Source organism: Psittacula echo, assembly GCF_963264785.1.
Source record: "Psittacula echo genome assembly, chromosome: 5".
NCBI classification, from domain to species: Eukaryota; Metazoa; Chordata; class Aves; order Psittaciformes; family Psittacidae; genus Psittacula; species Psittacula echo.
Window position 1 is genome coordinate 89776328 of NC_137739.1, and position 16965 is coordinate 89793292.

Below are 16965 nucleotides of genomic sequence, written 5' to 3' on the forward strand. Positions count from 1 at the left end.
TTCTGGGAAATCCACTCTCTGGCCAAAGCAGCATCTTTGAGCATGGTGCCAGGGACCTGGTAATGCCGAATGTGCCCACCTGAGCTCACACACAAACATGGCACTGGGCAAATCCTAGAAACACAGAGGTCTCCACTGCCCATGAACGTGGCTTTGTGCCAAAGCTGCATCTCCTCTCTTAGAACAACAGCAAGTAAGGAAAGATTCAAATTACTTTTGCTAAGATAATACTGATAACGAAGGTTCTTGGAACAGTGCAAATAGGCTGGAAGAGCCTCGGGGAAGAGCGAGCGCGCATGGGCAGCGCTGCTCTGAGGGAGGCCCCAGAGCTGCAGCAGTCTGCAGTTAGGAGGTCTTCACAAAGACCGGCACCTCTGCAAGGCCAGCAGAATAGTTCCTGAGCATGGTGCCTCCATCGAACATACGGGCAGTGTTAGTGTCCATCCAGAGGTGCCCCTCTCCAGGCAGGTAGATGTCCCTCCAGTTTTGCCCTTTGGCTGTTACTGGGGCAACCAGGACCTGCAGTGAATAAGGAAAAGAGAAACATAGCACTTGGAGGGTTAGCCGGGACATGCACCAAGCAAACCACGAGGCTGAAGGGACAAGCAACCACAGAGGAGGTCAGGGAGTCTGGCTCTTAACAGCAAATGAGTGTCCACCCGTGCAACAGCAGGGGTAAGCACAAAGCTTCCTGAGCTGTGCTGAGCAGAGATCAGAGAATCATGCAATGGTTTGGGTTGGAAGGGACCTTCAAACCTCATCTGGTCCAACCCCCTGCAATGAGCAGGGACACCATGAACTAGGTCGGGCTGCCCAGAGCCACATGCAGGTGGGTTCAGGCTCCCACAAAGCAGCTTTTGAGAAGGTTTTATGGCATTGCAGTAGGAATTGGTGGCACCGAGTCAGGGTGAGAGACATCCCCAAGCCACGGAGGGAATCTGTGGCAGAGTTGGGAGTTCCGCTTTCCTCCCGTGCTTGGGAGGGGTTTGATTCAGGCTGACTCTTTGATACAACTTAGTCAATGAAGGCAAATATAATCCGGTATGAAACCAAGCAGAAACTTTTATTTCAGGTAGAAATGAACGTGTTCTACCCAAATGGGAAAGAGATAGGAAAAAGATAGGAAAAGGATAAGAAAAGAGCTTTAGCTCCACGCTGCTCAAAAGGACTTCAAAAGCTCTCTGTTTGTAGCTGCTCTCCAGGCAACTTAATGCTCTCTTCTCACCTCCCTTCCCACCCTTCCTCTCCTGCATTTAGGAGAAGGATTTGTTTCCACCTCTCAGACTAATTCAGAGTTACAGGTTAGAGGTGAGGGAGGATTAAACCCTAGGAAAAGGTGATGCTGAAAATACGCAATGTGATCTATACCATCCCAAGCAACAGATGCACATTTATCATTCTGTGGACTCAAGGCTCCTTTGGGAAATTCAAAGGATTTAACTTCCCAGCACCCTCAAATGTTCATCAAAATCCCAGCCAGTGGCCTTGGCAGAGGGATAATTACATTTAATAAGTATATAAAAGTAAAAGCATGAAGAAGTTGCTCTTGGGTCACAAAACAGTGAGCCCCATTCGGAATTGAGGCATAAGGAGAGGTGTGCTCTGCTCTGCTGGCTCCTTCCCAGTGACTTAGTCAAGGTAATCCAATCTCAAATGACTTTAGGGATCTTTTTTCCCCTTTTTTATGGGGAAAGCAGTTTCCAGCATCCTGAGATTTTTCCTGATAAATCACTTCAGAAACTGAAAGAGGTTTTGCAAGAAGAGCAGAGCTCTGGCTTCAGTTTAGATCCGATTGAACACTGAGGCTTTGATTTGTGTTTGTGCACAACTGGGTTCTAAATCAGAGAATGGTTTGGGTTGGAAGGAAACTTAAAGTTCATCTAATTCCAACCCCTGCCACATGATGATGAATAAAGAGGCGATAAGGAAAAGACTGAAACTCTAGAAAGGCCATTAAAGGAGGGGGAAAAAAGGCTAAATAGTGAAAACTGGATATGAAATTCATGGATCAATCCCCCTCTTAAACCCTGGTTTTGGAGGTCTTGGTCACCAGCAAAGAGCAAGTGCTAGGGGTGCACGGATGAATCCCTTAGTGATGCTTCTTGAGCTGCACAGCAGCGTCACCCCAGGGAGAAGTCCTGGCGTTAGGAGCGTTTTGGGGGGCACTTTTGGACCCTCCTGGTCCTCATAAATGTATTTGGCAGCCACACTTGGCTTTCCCAGCTCCTGCAGCATCCCTTTCGCCAGGCAGATGGCACTGACAAGCAGCCACAAACCACCACACGACACGATCTTTTTGCCAAACCAGCACCACTTGGCTCTTTGCTGTTGTATTTCAACATGTTTTGCTGGAAGGATTCAGCAGGGGTCTGGTCCAGTTCCCTTCCCAGTAGTGAAGTTTGCTCATGAGTAATGCTGGAATGTGGCTGTGCAGTGTTAAATCCAGCTTCAAGACCTCAAGGATCAAAACCACCCTGACCACCGCAGTCCACCGCTGCATCCAAAGCTGCTTGCAGACACCCAAAGGCATTGCTGTCTGTCTGCTCAAGGGGAGATGATGCTTTTTTCCCTTCATAGTCAGCAAAAATCTGACCCAAAACCTGCTTATGGAGCATTCTTGCACATTTAACAGATATAGTGCCCGGTCTGATTCAGGTTGAACATGCCAAGAGATCTGGAAGTGATGAATGTACAAATCACAGCCTGACAATCAGCTTTCAGAGCACGGCTGTCCCAGCCTGGGGTGACCCCCCCAAAACACCTCAGGTGCGACGCAGAAGCAGGAGGGCATCAGGAATAGAATCCCAGCCTGGTTTGCATTGGAAGGGACCTTAAAGCTCATCTGTTTCCAACCCCCTGTCGTGTGCAGGGACATCAGAGCTGCGCTCATCAGCACTTGCAGCAGCTGCTTGCATTGAGCAATGATGCTCAGAGGGTTTATCCCAGTGTCCTGCACTTAGTCCTGCCTCAGACTATACCAGGATAGACCCACAGTCTGTATTTCCCAGTAGTTCATAGCTAATGATGCTCCAGATCACACCAAAGCTGGTTTTGGAGCATGTTTCTATTCTTCCAACTTCCAAACCCCAGCTTGGAATCAAACCGTCCCCGTCTGGGCTGTCCACACACAGGCTCAGGCTCTTTTGGAAAACAATAGCAATAATGATTAAAACCTGAAGCCAGGGGAGCTCCTTGCCAGCCTCACCTCCTGCTCTATCACAACTGCTTGGCCCTGACAACCTTACAGAGCAGACACCACATTTTACCCTACTTTAGAAGTGTTCAGCCAAGCCAAAGCTTTGCACCTCCCAGGTGAGAGAAGGTTGAAGCTGCTCGGACCCTTTATTGTCCTTTCTCCCTAAGTCTGCAGTGTTGAACTGAGACTCTCAGCTAACACAGAGCACACCCCTGCCCTGGCTGACTGAATTGCATCAATCAAGAGATTCTAGGGGAAGGGACTAAGTTTTAAGCTTTCTCAGTTCAATCTAATACCCCCATTAGTGCCCAAACAACCCTGGGACAGGGGCAAGGCCTCCGCTCCCTCTGACCTCTGTGCTCACAACAGTGGTGCTCCAGAATTCCTTTGTGCCAAAGACTTGTGTTCTAAAAGCTTCCCAACATAGGTCGGACTTGATGATTTTAAAGGTCTTTTCCAACCTGGTTGATTCTATGATTCTATCCGAGCTCTCTGCTAAAGGCCTTCCTGCTCCTTCTTAAAAAGCTGATCTCCTGCAGTGAAATTTTCCATAATAATAATAATAATAAATAATAAAATCTATAAATGAATTCACATATTTTATGGCCAGAAACTCATAAGTGGCAATCGGATATTGCAGCATCTGTTGGAGGCTGAAGCAGAGCCTCGAAAGGTACCTCTGCAGCACTAGCTGCTTTTCTATTAAAACAAGGAACAAACTCCTACTGAGCTTTGCTTTGGGATTGAGGATACTTATTTGATGGAGATGATATCCCCATGATTGGCAGCATCCCCATGTAAACACAGCCCAGTGTGTCGCTGCAGAATGAATTCCATAGTACAGACTGAGGATTATGCTTTTAATGGACTAAAAAACCCCAGTAGGAACTGCTGAAGTTTTGAGCTGTTGGGATCCTGCACCCAGACAAAGCAGGAGGGACAAAGATGAAGTGATGCCATTGCCCAGAATGAAGGCTCCTTACAACCGTGGGAGGATGAGGCACAGTTTCCTTTAAGGAAAGTCTTTTCCAGAAGGCCTGAGTTGCTTTTCCAAGACCTTTTTGATTTGAAGCAGCACAGACCATATTGACTATCAGGCCATCTAAGGGAGCACTTCAGGAGCAGCAGTGGGATGGACACATCTGCAGGGACAGACTCCCACTACATGACCAAAGTGTGAGCACACCAGACTTGCAGGGAGCATTTACAGCATGAAACAACCATGCTGTAGCTTCAAGTAATGGGATGAACAGCCTAAAGAGAGGGAGAAAAGAACTGCTGACAATCAGGGGGTGTCTTCCAGCAGAAAGGACTGAAAAATACCCTGATATTAAAAGCTGAAAGGAAAAAAGCTCTGTCAACCATTCAATTTGAATAAATTGCAAAGCTGAAGGAGCCACAGGGTCTCACCAGCCATATGGTTCCCTTACACCTCTACCCCAGTGCTGTACTCAGGCAAAGGGATGGGTGCAAAGAGATGGATGGGCGAGTACAGGGGGCACCTTATTTACCCATTTACCCTGGGAGAACATTCAGCCTCACATTCCCTACCTCATCTCCAATGAGGAACTCATCCTCGATGGTAAAAGCAGCTGGATCTGTGGGGCTGAGCCACCAGGCTGGCCGAAAGATGGGGTACCCCGAGCTGAGCCATTCCGAGCTGTATTTGATGAGCAGTGGCACAACGAAGTCCTGGTGCTTCCGGATGCAGCTACGGGTGAGGTTCAGGACCTGCAGCATGAGGGAGAAAAGAGAAACCTGTGACCAGCTTAACCAAATAAAGAGCAAAGCAAGAATCTGTTGTGTTCTGGTGTCCTCAACATCAGAAGGACATGGAACTGTTGGAACAAGTCCAGAGGAGGCCACGAGGATGATCAGGGGCTGGAGCACCTCCTGTATAGAGACAGGCTGAGAAAGTTGGGGCTGTTCAGCCTGGAGAAGAGAAGGCTGCGTGGAGACCTCAGAGCAGCTTCCAGTATCTGAAGGGGGCTACAAGGATGCTGGGGAGGGACTCTTCATCAGGGACTGTAGTGACAGGACAAGGGGTAACGGGTTCAAACTGAAACAGGAGATTTAGGCTAGATATGAAGGAAGGCACAGGGTCCCCAAAGAAGCTGTGGCTGCCCCATCCCTGGCAGTGTTCAAGGCCAGGTTGGACACAGGGGCTTGGAGCAAGCTGCTCCAGTGGAAGGGGTCCCTGCCCGTGGCAGGGTTGGAACTGAATGAGCTTTGAGGTCCCTTCCAACCCAAACCACTCTGGGATTCTATGAAAATGCCTCCAGCTGTTTAAAAAGATCTTGAATGGGAATCTGTGGGCTTCACTCTACTGCAGATACTCAGTATTTGGTCAAACTGTAATTAAACCATCCCAGCAGCAAAGGGAGGGACACACACACACATGCTGTTTGGTGTCATTTCTACGGGCACTATGGGCACCGTCCCCGTGGTTGCACAGAGCCATGAAGCATAAAACCACAAAAACATTAATTTTGCAGCAAAACCACGGCTGAGAACACTCAGCAATGTGGCTGAGCAGGGGCAGAGCACGACTTTGTGGGTGGCAAGAGCAGGACAGTGAGTTTTAGCCTCAGCTTTCCCCAGTATAGGGACATTAATGGCCTTTGGGGGTGTTTGTCACACCAGAGACACCGCATCCTCCTCGTGGGGCATGGGGGCACATACCCAGGCATCGCAGCAGAGCCAGGGCGGTGTGCTGAAGGCCATCACGGGGAGAAACGTCACAATCTGCAGCCACCTCACATAGAGCTCCATGTCCCCTGGGCTGTCACCGGCCAGGCTCCCTCCTGCGGGGACAAAGGACTCAGTGAAGCTACTCAGGGGCATCTCAATCAATGGGTTCTCCATGTGGGCAGGACAAGTTATCCCACTGCAAGAGGAGCTGAGTTCTCCCCATCCATGTTTTCCTTCCTTGAGCACCATTAGCAAATATCAGGCATCCCTGTCAAGGCCAGGTTGGACACAGGGGCTTGGAGCAAGCTGCTCCAGTGGAAGGTGTCCCTGCCCGTGGCAGGGGTTGGAGCTGGAGGAGCTTTAAGGTCCCTTCCAACCCAGACCACTCTGACTCTATGGTCTTTGGCCGTTTTAGGACCAGATGTCTCAGGAGTTTCTACATTTAATCAGAACATATAAAAAGGGATTTCTTTCCTGCTAAGAAAAGCGTTGGAGAAGTGCTGGGTTTTCCTGCCGTGATGGTGTGCAAAGACAAAGCATCACGGGAGAATACTCCTGTGATTTGGCTCCCTTCAGTTCCATAGTGAACAGCAGTGGAGAAGCAGAGTATTATTGTCAGAAATAGGCAGTGGAAGGGGACTCCAGTTGCCCTCTGAACCATCACGGAGGGGCTTGGGAAGGCCAGGAGAGGATGGGAAGGGACAGGGAAAGGGAGATGAAGCCTTTGGAGCCGGAGCATCCTCGCTCCGAAAATCTGGCTCAGCTTCTATAGAAATGCCACATAGAACTGAGCCAAGGGCTCACCCAGCCCACCCGTAGAACCCCACTCCCTCCAGAGGCTCTTCGCATCCCAAGCAGCCCCTGGTGCTGCTGCAGCTCCCGGGCTGAGGTTACACAGCCCCGTGGACCGCACACCAGCGGGTTCAGCATCCCTGTGCTGTGATTGCCCAAGCCTTGTTTTCTAAGGAAAACTGCCTAAAAATAGAGGCCAAGTTGAAGAATTGCTCCCTGACCCCTTTACCAGGGCTCTCTGCAGCTCTACCCTCTGGCTCTGACACTTCACGTGCAGCCTCCACGTGTTCGTGGCACGTTTTCAACACAAACAACGCGGTCACCTCCAAGAGGAGAGGAAAACCGAGCTGCTTGGCTCCCGTTAAAGGATTGTTTCTGGCCTTTGACAACGTTTTTGTTTAAGGGTTTCTCAAGCATTGTGCTTTGGAGCAGGAACACAGACTTGGAGCGTGGCTGCTGGTGTTTCAGGAACATCTGCTTCCCAGCCAGCGGCCTGGGCACGCACTTCCCTGCCTGTGGGCTCCCTCTTGGCTTCTGCTGGCTGGGTTTTAGCTCCAGCCAAGCTGTGAGGGGCAGGCAGCTGCCCTCAGCCTGTGGTTAAGGAGCTCTGCAAAGAGCATCCCCAGAGACCTGCCTGCTTCCAGGGCTGCCTGGTCACATTTACTGCATGTTGGGCTTGGTTTTCAATTCCTCAGTCCATTCCCTGGTAACATTCACCCCAATCCAGCCAGAAAACGGGGTATGGAGAGCAAAGTGCTTCACACCTCTGTACAGCACGCCTGAGCCACATGGTGCAAGCTACCTCCTGCACTCCTCCCACCTCACCTCCCCCAGAGATCTCTGCAGGAAAGAGATGATAACCTACGTACCTACTGCATCGGGGATGAAGAAGTTGTAGCCCAAGAGGCTGTAGTGCAGCACAGAGGGAATAATCCCCTTCAGCCCAGCATGGCTCCAGTCTGAGCGCAGGGGGCTCATCTGGATGAAGAGAGGTAGGTGACTGGATCTGGGGGAAACAAGCACAGAGCTGGTGGTTAGAGAGGGCCCACAGGAGGTGTGGGTTTCTTCAGCCACTTGGCATCTCTACTGGAGGGAAATCACTCCCACCCCAGTGCTCTTCTTTCCCATCCAAGAGCTTTTCTATGCCTTGGGTGTACCTGGAGGGGAGGAGAGGCTCAATGTCATCAAGCAGCCCAGTGAAGGAGACTGTTTCTAGTGGCCAAAAAGGGTCAAACATGGACCTTCACAATGAGCTTTAGCTTGAAAAATGGTCTGGAGCTGATCTAACCAAAGGGGGTTTTTGGTCTAAGACTTCTTGTTCCTGGAGTTTGGTTTCCTCCTTTCACCCCAACTAACTTAGAATCATGGAATCATAGAACAGTTTGGGTTGAAAAGGACCTTAAGATCATCCAGTTCCAACCCCCCTGCCATGGGCAGGGACACCCCACACTAAACCATGCCACCCAAGGCTCTGTCCAACCTGGCCTTGAACACTGCCAGGGATGGAGCATTCACAACCTCCCTGGGCAACCCATTCCAGAGCCTCACCACCCTCTCAGTAAAGAATTTCTTCCTTAGATCCAATCTAAACTTCCCCTGTTTCAGTTTGAACCCGTTACCCCTTGTCCTGTCACTACAGTCCCTGATGAAGAGTCCCTCCCCAGCATCCTTGTAGGCCCCCTTCAGATACACACTGGCTGCCCAGAGATCTCCAGGGACACGTTCATCTTCGGAGGAGTTAAGGCTGATGTGGTGGTTTATAGAACACTTCTGCTATGGAAGCTGCCCCCCCGGAAAGATATGATCCTGAATGGACTAGAAGATGGTCAGGAAAGGGACCATTCCCACCACTGTGGTTTGGCAGGTGGCTGAGTAAGAGCCTGTCACCACCTCAGCATGTGAAACGTTGCTTGTTCTTTGAAAAGGAATGATTCTAAAGTTGCCTTCTCATGCAATTTACCATCAGTGCCTCATCCCCAACAGGAAATAAGCCACGTTGCAAACAGCCTGATAGCCTTTTGCATCTGCCAAGCATAACCATGATGGGTAAAAAGACAAGTAACGCTTCTCAGTGCCTCTAACCAAAGGGTTTCGAGGGGTGTTACAAATGCTTATGAATAGATTAACTCTGTTACGTGCTACACAAGCATGGGAAGTCAGAGAACTGCAGTTGTTTGACACCAAAGCAATTCCAATGCAGGGATTTGCCAAGACTGCAGGGTTCACCCCCTCCCTTCTTCAGGAGAGGCAGCAGCCTGGGGCTTGAATGGCCATAAGTGACAAGATGCATCTTTATTGCATCAGGCATCAATGCATTTAAACATTGTTATCCTCTAAGACATTAAAAACAATGTTAAGGTGCTCCAAAAGAGAGAGAAAGAGAGATAAAAGAGCAACCCCTTCCTATCATGTAGATGAGGCCCTCAGTGACATGGGTTAGTGGTGGTCTTGGCAGTCCTGAGGTAATGGTTGGACTTAAAGGTATTGTCCAACCTGGCTGATTCCATGATTCTACCCATTACCCTAGACCACCTCCACACTGCTTCCCTGGTGCTGAGCACCCCAAGGGCACATTTAAAGCATCACCTCCAGCAACTCCCAAGCAGTTCCTACATCCATCAGCTCCAGCAGAGCATCACCTCAGTGGTACCCACCTGGCACCGGCACTGATGACCGTGGCGTTTCCCAGTGTTGCCAGTGCCTCTGCCAACACCCCAGTGTACCGGTCTCCCTCCAGCTCGGCGGGAGGGAGCACAGCTTGCTCCAGGAAGGCATTGCCCTCAGCACCCTCAAACACCATGTACGTGGCACCCAGTGCCTGCCGCAGGCGCCGGGCACGTGCCAGGTACCAGGTCAGTGCCTCCTCGCTGGTGACGTTGAGGCGGGCACAGAGCTGCCCCTTCCATGTGGTCAGCAGCGGGATCTGCGGGAGACAAAGAAGATTCCTGTCAGAGCCAGAAAAGACCCTTGCAAGCCCAGAGTGCAAGGCTGGAGATGGCTGCTCTGTCCCTATCCCACCCCACCACAACCTGCATCATCACAGTGCCATGCATAAAAGAGCAAACCCTTTGTCAACCAACCCAAAACCATCTTTGAGTTGATGGGAAAGAGGCAGATCATCAGAATGACTGCAAAAAAAAAAAAAGGTGGAATTGGGATGTTCTGAGCATCAGCAACTTTTAGAAATATCTTTTGGAAGCAGGAATTTGAAAGCTACTTCCTTAAGAAACAGAAAAGTTGCTCCCCCAGGCATCGCTCTGCAGCATGGGGCTGGTCCCCAGCACAGGAGGATCAGGTTCTCACCATAGTGAGGGTGTTTATTCAGGTTTAAAGCAGGTTTGGGTTGAGGAGCAGGCTCAGGGCTGGAGAGGTCTCGTACCGGGCTGCCCCCAGTGTGGGGCTGCAGGCTCAGCCAGTAGCTCGCTGCGTGTCCATCCTGCAGCGTGCGCAGGAACAGCGAGGAGGAGATGCTGGTGTATGGGGACAGTGTCACAGCGAGCTGCAGCGGGGCCAGCACGGAAGGGTCCCACGCACTCCTCGGGTCCTGCCTCTTCCTCCGCTCTGAGGATGCATGGTCCTGCTGGGGAGGGACAGGCAGGAAAAGGGATGTTGTCAGAGTGGCAAAGCCACCAAGCATCAGCTGCTGGTGTCAGCACCCGCATGGCTCAGAGCCCTCAGCCCATAGAATGGATGCGCTGGCATTTTACACATAGGGGTCTGAGAGTCCAGCTCTGGGGCAACAGCACAAGAGGGACCTGGAGCTGTTGGAGAGAGTCCAGAGGAGGCCACGGAGCTGCTGTGAGGGCCGGAGCAGCTCTGCTCTGGAGCCAGGCTGAGAGAGCTGGGCTGGGGCAGCCTGGAGAAGAGAAGGCTCCTGAAGGGGAGACCTTAGAGCAGCTCCAGTGCCTAAAGGGGCTGCAGGAAACCTGGAGAGGGGCTTGGGACAAGGGCCTGTAGGGACAGGCCAAGGGGAATGGCTTTAACCTGCCAGAGGAGAGACTGAGATGAGCTCTTAGGGCAGAAGCTCTTCCCTGGGAGGGTGCTGAGGCGCTGGCACAGGGTGCCCAGAGAAGCTGTGGCTGCCCCATCCCTAGCAGTGTTCAAGGCCAGGTTGGACACAGGGGCTTGGAGCAAGCTGCTCTAGTGGAAGGGGTCCCTGCCTGTGGCAGGGGTTGGAGCTGGAGGAGCTTTAAGGGCTCTTTCAACCCAAACCAGGCTGGGATTCTATGAATCTATGATCTAATGTATGTTCTGAGAGCAGGGCTAATAGCAGCACTCCATTTGCCTCTCAATCCCAAAAGCCAGCAGGATGGGACATACCGCAGCAGCGAGGATGGCAGTGCAGTGCTCCCCCAGGACCAGGACCCCCTCCTGAAGATGATGCCGCTTCAGCCTCCTCACCAGTGATCTCAAACCTCGTTTTATTTTGGCAGCTGAACCCTCTGGGCCAGAATACCGCCACACTGGAGACCTGTGCGGTGGAAAGAGCTGGTGGCTGCACCTTGTGTCAGCACGAGACGCTTCACCATGAGGGTGCTGAGACACTGGCCCAGGGTGCCCAGAGAAGCTGTGGCTGCCCCATCCCTGGCAGTGTTCAAGGCCAGGTTGGACACAGGGGCTTGGAGCAAGCTGCTCCAGTGGAAGGGGTCCCTGCCCGGGGCAATGGCTTACCCCAGGAGGGCTGTATCCGGCAGTGCCCGCTCCTGCACGCCAAGCTGGGTGCCCACGTGCCGGTGCGCGGCCGCGATGTCGGTGCTGACACAGAGGGTGTAGTGCAGGGGCTGGGCAGCTCTGCCCACCGGTGATGCCAGGCAGAAATGCCGGTTGCTCTCCAGGGAGAGGAGCACGGGCACGTCGGGAGGCACGGTCACCGTCACGCCTTGGGGCAGAGAAGAGCAAGGTGGTGTCTCATCGGGTGCCTGCCCTGCCTGTCCTGGCACTGGAGGTCACAGGGATGGGGATGTACAGGGCAGAGTCTAACTGGTACCAGGACCTCCTGGACTGATCCCAGCCACGCAGGCAAATCCCTGCTCTCTGCTTCCGCTATTCCCTTTAAACCAGAATGCATTTTGAGGGCTGGATTTGTTCCGTTTCCTGCCTTTTTGCTCTGCATTCAGCTTAGGCAGCGGCTTCAGCTTCATCACTGCAGGGCAGTCCTAATTAATCAGTTGATTATTTAGGGGCAATGTCTGAAGTCTGGAGTGCTGCAGAATAATCCAAATATCCACCCAAAAATGACAACAGCCACTAAGCTCTCATCCAGCATCCCAGAGCAGTGTCAGGGACCTGGGAGCTCAGAGTGAAGCCACTCAAGTGGGGCTGGAGGAGGTGGCAATGGACACAGATCTCTGCTTAAACAGATCCTAAAAATGAAGGCACACCAAGAGCAGGGACTTCCCTGGGGTGAGCTGGGCCAACCCCATCCTCTCAGGCACTGAGGTTTAATATCATGGCCTTTTCCACAGGGATGAGGCAGTGTGGGATCCATCCGTTGTGTCCCCCTGCCAGTTGGTATTGCATTGGAAGGATGGTTTAACCTCCAAGGCATTGACCCTGCTGCTAAACCAGTTGCTTTATAGATGAGGAGAGGATGGAATAACACAGGGATTGAAGGAGCAGGACGCTGGATGAGCAAGGAAGCAGTTACCTGTTGAGCCCAAGAAGTATCTCTCCAGAACAGGCCCGTATCCTGCAGGATTCTTGCTGAAGCCTCCGCTAACGAAGGGCTGCGCATGGCTTTGGGCTCCATTGAGCGGCCAGCGCTGGGCACGGAGGCTCACCCCTCCGTACCAGGAGATGTTGGCCATGGAAAAGCAATCCTGCAGCCAAGAGAGAGTCATCAGGGGGTCAGAAGCACCTCAGGGTGAGGATGAACATGGGAATAGTTGCATTTGAAAGGCAAAACCCCTGCAAGTTATTCCAGTGCTGTCAGAGCGGTCGTGGGATGGGGCTTTTCCCAGGAAGAAAAATCCCAAGTCCCTGAGATTTCGGTGTTTGATACAAAAAGCAGTGGGTGCTCGTGGTAGAGCACACCTGGGGTTAAGTTTTTCTCCACAAGAACAAGAGCTGAGCTTCCAGGTACAAAAATAACACTGAAATTCATGGAATCACAGCATGGCTTGGGATGGGAGGAACCTTAAAGCTCATCCAGTCCCAGTCCCTGCCATTCACCTCTATGGCACCACAATGTCCCTGGGGTACCTTGTGGGTTTTCTGCTCTCTCCCAAGGCAAAGCCTCCCTCTTCCCTGTGGGCTGGTGACAAGAATACTTCCCTGGTATTATAGGAATATAATGGCACTAAGAATGAGTGTATTCCCTCAGTGAGACTACATCAGTAGGGGTATTTGGAGCACTTCTCATAGGGCTGACAGGACAGAGCAATGAGCCATCCCCAAGAGCTCCCGGTCCCAGGGACATCCCTATCCTCAACCCGTCTCCTTTTAGGAACCATCATTTTTCACTTCAAAGCCTCCAAACCTGCCCTCTTTCTGCCAAAGCCGGGATCAGCAGGACTCAGCATCCTGCATGACTTCCCATGGGGATTTGGGAATGCAGAGGAGGGCTGGGGCGGGCAGAGAAGGACCCAGCTCAACACAACCCCATGTTCATTCACCCCAACCTGGAGCCCCCGAGCTCGGCTCTGCCGTGGGGGCAGCGGGAGGTTGAATCTCACCGCGGGGTGAGGAGAGGAGGTGTGAATTATTAAAGTGGAAAGCCAGGAGGCTCGGAATAGCAGTACCGGGTGTCAGCGGAGCAGGTTACACAGGCTGGGAAAGGGAGGGGGAAAGGGCCCTTCTGAACACTTACACTTCACTGCATCGTGTTTTCCAATGGGCTGGGGGTTGGTTTTCATAAGAAGTGGGAAAAAGCCCCTTGCTTGTCCTCTCCAGCACCCCAAAGTGATGGCAGCAAAGGAAACCCAGCCCCACCGCAGCAGCTGTGTTCAGGCAACACCTTCCACAGCTCAAAACAACATCAACAGGCGATTTACAGCTAAAGGGACAAAGTGCTCCATCCCCACAGGATCTCATCCGCTCCTTCACTGGTCCAGAGAGATCCTCACAACAGGGCACCTCGGTCCAGTGGGGTTTTCCCCTCCCCTCCCTAAGGCTCGCTTTTGGCATCTGCTTTTATTTAACTGGGTGAGAAAACTGGGCAGGATACAAGAAGAGAAGGAGCCCCATGAATATCTGCAGCAGCCACATTGTGCTGTGGTTGGAAGAGACCTCCCTGCACTCCTCGTGTCCCTCGCCAGCATTGTGATCCTCAGTGGTGTTTATTCAGTCTCTATAAACACGGATCTCCCACCCCGGGGTTACCAACACAGCACTGGGAGGCAGCGGCTTCTCAGTGATTTGGGAGCTCAGCACCAAGGCATGAGGCTGCCAAAATGCTTTCCCCACCCAGAATCATCTGGGGTTGGAAGATGGGGTGCCCCAGCCGTGGTGTGACCCATAACTGTGGTGGGAAATGGGGTATTCAGGGCAGTTCTTCTGCATTTTGGCTCATTTTACCCCAAAGGCCACAGTTCAGAGCAGCACACAGGGGTCACAGAACGACAGACTGGTTTGAGTTGGAAAGGACCTTAAGATCATCCAGTTCCAACTCTCTGCCACAGGCAGGGGCATCTCACACTAGACCCTGTCACCCAAGGCTCTGTCCAACCTGGCCTTGAACACTGCCAGGGATGGGGCAGCCACAGCTTCTCTGGGCACCCTGGGCCAGCGCCTCAGCACCCTCACAGGGAAGAACTTCATTATATCCCACCTGAACTTCCCCTGTTTCAGTTTGAACCCGTCACCCCTTGTCCTATCGCTCCAGTCCCTGATGAAGAGCCCCTCTCCAGCATCCTTGTAGCCCCCTTCAGACACTGGAAGCTGCCCTGAGGTCTCCAGGCTCCCCATTACCTTCAGCATCACATCGGGGCGCAGGGGGGTCCAGTGGACGCTGTAGCACTCGGTGCTGGGGGCCGGCGGGGGCTCGAGGGACAGCCGGAGCTCCGCATCCTCCTCCCATGCGTAGCAGAACTGGCCCCCGTCGTGCCAGCAGCGGTCACGGGGCGGCGGGGGCTCCGCGGCCGGCACCCCCCCCACGGCCACCGCGGCCACGGCGCGCCCCGCCGGCAGCGCCCGCAGCAGCAGGGCCCCGCGCCGGCGCTCCCAGAGCAGCCCCCCCCGCCGGCCCCGCAGCACCCACTCCTCCGGCGGCTGCTCCAGCGCCTGCCACGAGATGATGCCGATGGTCATGGCGAAGAACACGGCGACGCCGAGGCAGCCCACGGTGCCTTTCCAGGGCTCCGTCATCTCCCTGAAGCCCAGTGTCCAAGTGGCTTCGGGCATTTGGCCGGTGGGGCGGGAGAGCGGCATGGTGCGGTCACAGGGGGATGTTCCGGCTCCTCTTCCTCTCCCCTTCTGCAGCAGCACAAGAAAGAAACCCCTCTTGGATTGCACCAAAACCTCTTATTTTTGCTCCAAATGAATGTTTAAAGACAAATGAAGCCCCGACTCTTCTCCCTTTGCAGCAGCCCAAAGGTGGACGAGCTCTCTTTGCAGCCCCCCTGTGCGCTTTGCTGCGCAGCAAACCCTGCTGTTAGGCTCAGTGCTGGCTGTGGATGCAGCTCGAGCAACAAGAGCCGGTGCCGGTGTCAGCTCAGCCCCTTGGCATGATCGGCAGCATCTGCTCAGCGATGCCAGAGGGGAGCTGGAGGAGAGCACGGGTGGCACAGAGCCTGGGACAGTGGCTGAGGGGAGACACAGCAGCACTCGAGCCTCCATGGACCTTTGGGGTCTGGCTTGTCCCTGCAGCGTGGCTTTGCCTTTTGGTGTGCAAAGAGGCAGTAAATGCCTGGGGGGTGCAGGAGATGCACTGCAGGGGTGGCTGGAGAAAGAGGGGGAAGCAACACCAGCCTCCTTCCATCTCACCTGGTTTGGTATTTGATGCTCCATCCCTGGCAGTGTTCAAGGCCAGGTTGGACACAGGGGCTTGGAGCAAGCTGCTCCAGTGGAAGGTGTCCCTGCCCGTGGCAGGGGGTTGGAGCTGGATGGGCTTTTAAGTCCCTGCCAACTCAAAGGAGCCTGAGATTCTATGGTGGAAAGAGCAGGGAGAAAAGATACCCATGGGCACAGCCCTCACTCAAAGGAACAGGGACCCAGTGCTCCAGCCTGAGCAGGGGACCACCACGGTGATGGTGTCACAAGGTGGGATGCCTTCTGCATCCCACCCTGCTGCCACCTCCTGCATCCCAGCTGACCCAACTGCTGCTGCTTTCCCTACTACTTCCCTGCCTTTCAGGGCCGGGTCCTGCCTTCCCCAGCTCAGCTCACCCCCCCATCACACAGCCCCATCTCCCAGCGAAGGAGCTGCTTCTCCTTTACCTCAATGCAGATTAAAAGAGGCTTCAGCAGCCCCCGAGTGCTCCTCGGTGGCCGAGCGCTCCTGCTCCAGCTGTTTTCCCGCTGTCAGGATCCTCTCCTCTCTCCCAGGGTAGTTTTTCCTCCTGGCCACATCAGACACCTTCACTGAAGCAACTTGATCCAAACTGACCCAGGAGTGTTACCCAAGACGGGACCCGGTGTGTTCCCTCCCTCCCTGCGGGCAGCAGGATCCCAAACACTGGCATGGGAAATGGGCAGGACATCAAAAATATCCTGTTCAGAAGCATTTATTTATAAGGAAATAATTCCGAAGGGATTTTTTGCCAAGTTATTGAGATGGCTGCAGTTGAGCCCTTCCTACACACCTGAGAATCCACACATCAGAGGCAGCACCCAGCCTCCCTGCTCTGCATTGTGTTCTGATTGTTAGTGCTATTACATCTCTGGGATTTCCTCCCTGTTTTCTCACCCCAAATGAGCTGCTGTGTCCCCGTCCCCCTCCCGTGTCACCTCCAGGGCTGCAGAAGCGGGTGCTGCAGGACAGGGTGCTGCTTGCACCCAAAGCAGAGCACCCTTGCAGAGCCAAGCAGCTGCCTGGGACTGTTTCAGTCCCCAACAGTGCAGAAAACCCTGGAAATCTGTGAATTCCATCCACTTTTCCATGTCCCTCACTCTCATCCCATCAGTCCTCCCCCTGCCTGTGGGTGATCAGGGAAGACCTGGGTTTTACATGGAATATTACAATCTGTTGGCTGCCAAATCCCAGACTGAGATTTCCAAGAGTTTCCCCATTCTGCACCAGGTAAAACCCCGACACCCCCAAGCCCTGAAGCCAAAGACAAAAACCACGACTCACCCTGGGGATGCTGCTCTTTGGAAGGTCTCAGGACAGCCAAATCCACAGGGAAAAT

General features: G+C 53.2%; 1 protein-coding gene across 1 annotated transcript; it reads right to left on the bottom strand.

Annotated features, from left to right (window-relative positions):
- Positions 1 to 345: 345 nt before the first annotated feature.
- On the bottom strand, positions 346 to 15046 carry LOC308222251 (SITS-binding protein-like; the record flags this gene model as incomplete). The annotated part of the gene is made up of 10 exons (XM_080620026.1): positions 346 to 519; positions 4748 to 4927; positions 5879 to 6000; positions 7549 to 7685; positions 9334 to 9602; positions 10059 to 10256; positions 11000 to 11150; positions 11351 to 11558; positions 12327 to 12498; positions 14588 to 15046. 10 exons carry the CDS (start codon positions 15044 to 15046, stop codon positions 346 to 348), a joined length of 2070 nt encoding a protein of 689 aa, XP_080476152.1.
- Positions 15047 to 16965: the final 1919 nt, after the last annotated feature.